This window comes from Myotis brandtii, unplaced genomic scaffold, assembly GCF_000412655.1.
Source record: "Myotis brandtii unplaced genomic scaffold, ASM41265v1 scaffold6, whole genome shotgun sequence".
NCBI lineage: Eukaryota > Metazoa > Chordata > Mammalia > Chiroptera > Vespertilionidae > Myotis > Myotis brandtii.
Genome location: NW_005370271.1, coordinates 3,602,619 through 3,604,362, shown reverse-complemented (window position 1 = coordinate 3,604,362; position 1,744 = coordinate 3,602,619). Strand labels below are relative to the sequence as shown.

At 66.1% G+C, this 1,744-nt stretch overlaps 1 protein-coding gene across 1 annotated transcript in view; it reads left to right on the top strand.

Annotated features, from left to right (window-relative positions):
• The window catches only part of CYTH3 (cytohesin 3), a 13,206-nt gene that overhangs the window by 5,517 nt on the left and 5,945 nt on the right, over positions 1-1,744 (top strand). The window contains exons 4-7 of the mRNA XM_014550325.1: positions 193-311; positions 639-719; positions 1,344-1,456; positions 1,590-1,738. Of these exons, the coding sequence (XP_014405811.1) occupies positions 193-311; positions 639-719; positions 1,344-1,456; positions 1,590-1,738 (462 nt within the window). The remainder of the gene's footprint in view (positions 1-192; positions 312-638; positions 720-1,343; positions 1,457-1,589; positions 1,739-1,744) is intronic.

Sequence of the window (1,744 nt, the reverse complement as noted above, 5' to 3'; positions counted from 1 at the left end):
GGCGCATCACTGAGGAGGAGAAGCACAGCCAGGCCCGCTGCTGCGCACCCACCTGCGTCTCCTGCCCCTGGGCCGGTCCCTGGGCAGCTCCAGGACAAACGGGAACTGGGGCTCCAACCACCTGAGCCCCGGCCGGGGCCCTGGTTACTTTCGCTGTGTCCGCCCGGTCACGCCGCCCCTCCCGCTCCTCAGGGCATCCAGTTTCTGACGGAGAACGGCCTGCTGCAGGGCGCCCCGGAGGACGTGGCGCAGTTCCTGTACAAGGGCGAGGGCCTGAACAAGACCGTCATCGGGGACTACCTGGGGGAGCGGTGAGTAGGGGGCTGCGCCGCCAATCTGCCACCCCCTCAGGGTGCTTCCCCCTGAGCTCCCAGCCCTGACGGCAGTGCTGTGGGTGCCGGCCTCCCGGGCCCCGGACGTGCCTCCCGCCCAGCACACCTTCGGGGTCAGATGACCGTCTGCCACCCTCACTCTGGCAGCTGCGACGCAGTCAGTCCCCTACAGAGTCCCCTCTGCACCAAGCCTACGAACGGGAGATCTTAACTCTTCGTCACAGGAAGTGGAAACCACAAAACCTTGTCTTAAAATGATGGGCATAGTCTGCAGGGGCCGCAAAGCACCTTCCTCTCTCCCTCCAGGGACGAGTTTAACATTAAAGTGCTCCAGGCTTTTGTCGAACTCCACGAGTTTGCTGATCTCAACCTCGTCCAAGCCTTAAGGTGAGTGTCGGCAGCTGCTGTCCGAGAGGAGCAGGTGTGGTTGGGAGTCCCCAGGTCACTCCGAGCGGCCCCGGGTCACTGCGTCCTGGTCCAGACGCCACTCCTGTGCTGGGAGCACTCGCCTGAGGGAGAGAGGCAGGCGCAGGGGCGGGGCTGTGCTGGCCTCCAGGGGCGGCCCTCCTGCGGACTGGGGTGTGGCGCCCTGTGCTGGATCCCCTCGGATGCTGCAGCAGATTCCGAGTTTCTGTTTCGGAAAACTGCCTGGTAGGGAGGTGCAGGCCGGGCCCGTTGGGGCGGGTCTGGGGGCGCAGACCCAGTGGCTGGGATGCCATTTCTTGTGGCCGCTCAGCCTCTGGCCAGAGCCTCAGGGTCTTGACTGGGGCAGGTGTCGGTGGGTGGTGAGGCCGGAACCCAGTTGGCTCGGTGGGTCCTCTGGCTCTGCTGTCCTCCTACCCCGTCCTGTCCCGCCCAGGGAAGGAGCCCTGCACTGGGGGGGCGCTGTAGGCACTGAGGCCCAGAGGGCGCTGTCTCCCCCGCCCCCCAACCCCACGCAGCAGGTCCTCCTGGCCAGTGGGGAGGCCAGGACTGGACCCTGATGGCCGTTCTGGTCTTGTCTCTCTCCAGGCAGTTCCTGTGGAGCTTCCGGCTCCCCGGGGAGGCCCAGAAAATCGACCGCATGATGGAGGCGTTCGCGTCCCGCTACTGCCTGTGCAACCCCGGCGTCTTCCAGTCCACAGGTCAGTGATGGTCGGCGGCGTGTGTGCCGTGGGGCCACCCCCAGGCCGCTCTCCTGCACACGGTGGCCTCTGACATAGCACCCAGACCAGCCTCCCTGCTCCCACCGCTGAGCCTCGCCCTCTGACCTCGCAGACACGTGCTATGTGCTGTCCTTTGCCATCATCATGCTCAACACCAGCCTGCACAACCACAACGTGCGGGACAAGCCCACGGCCGAGCGCTTCGTCACCATGAACCGAGGCATCAACGAGGGCGGGGACCTGCCCGAGGAGCTGCTGAGGGTGAGC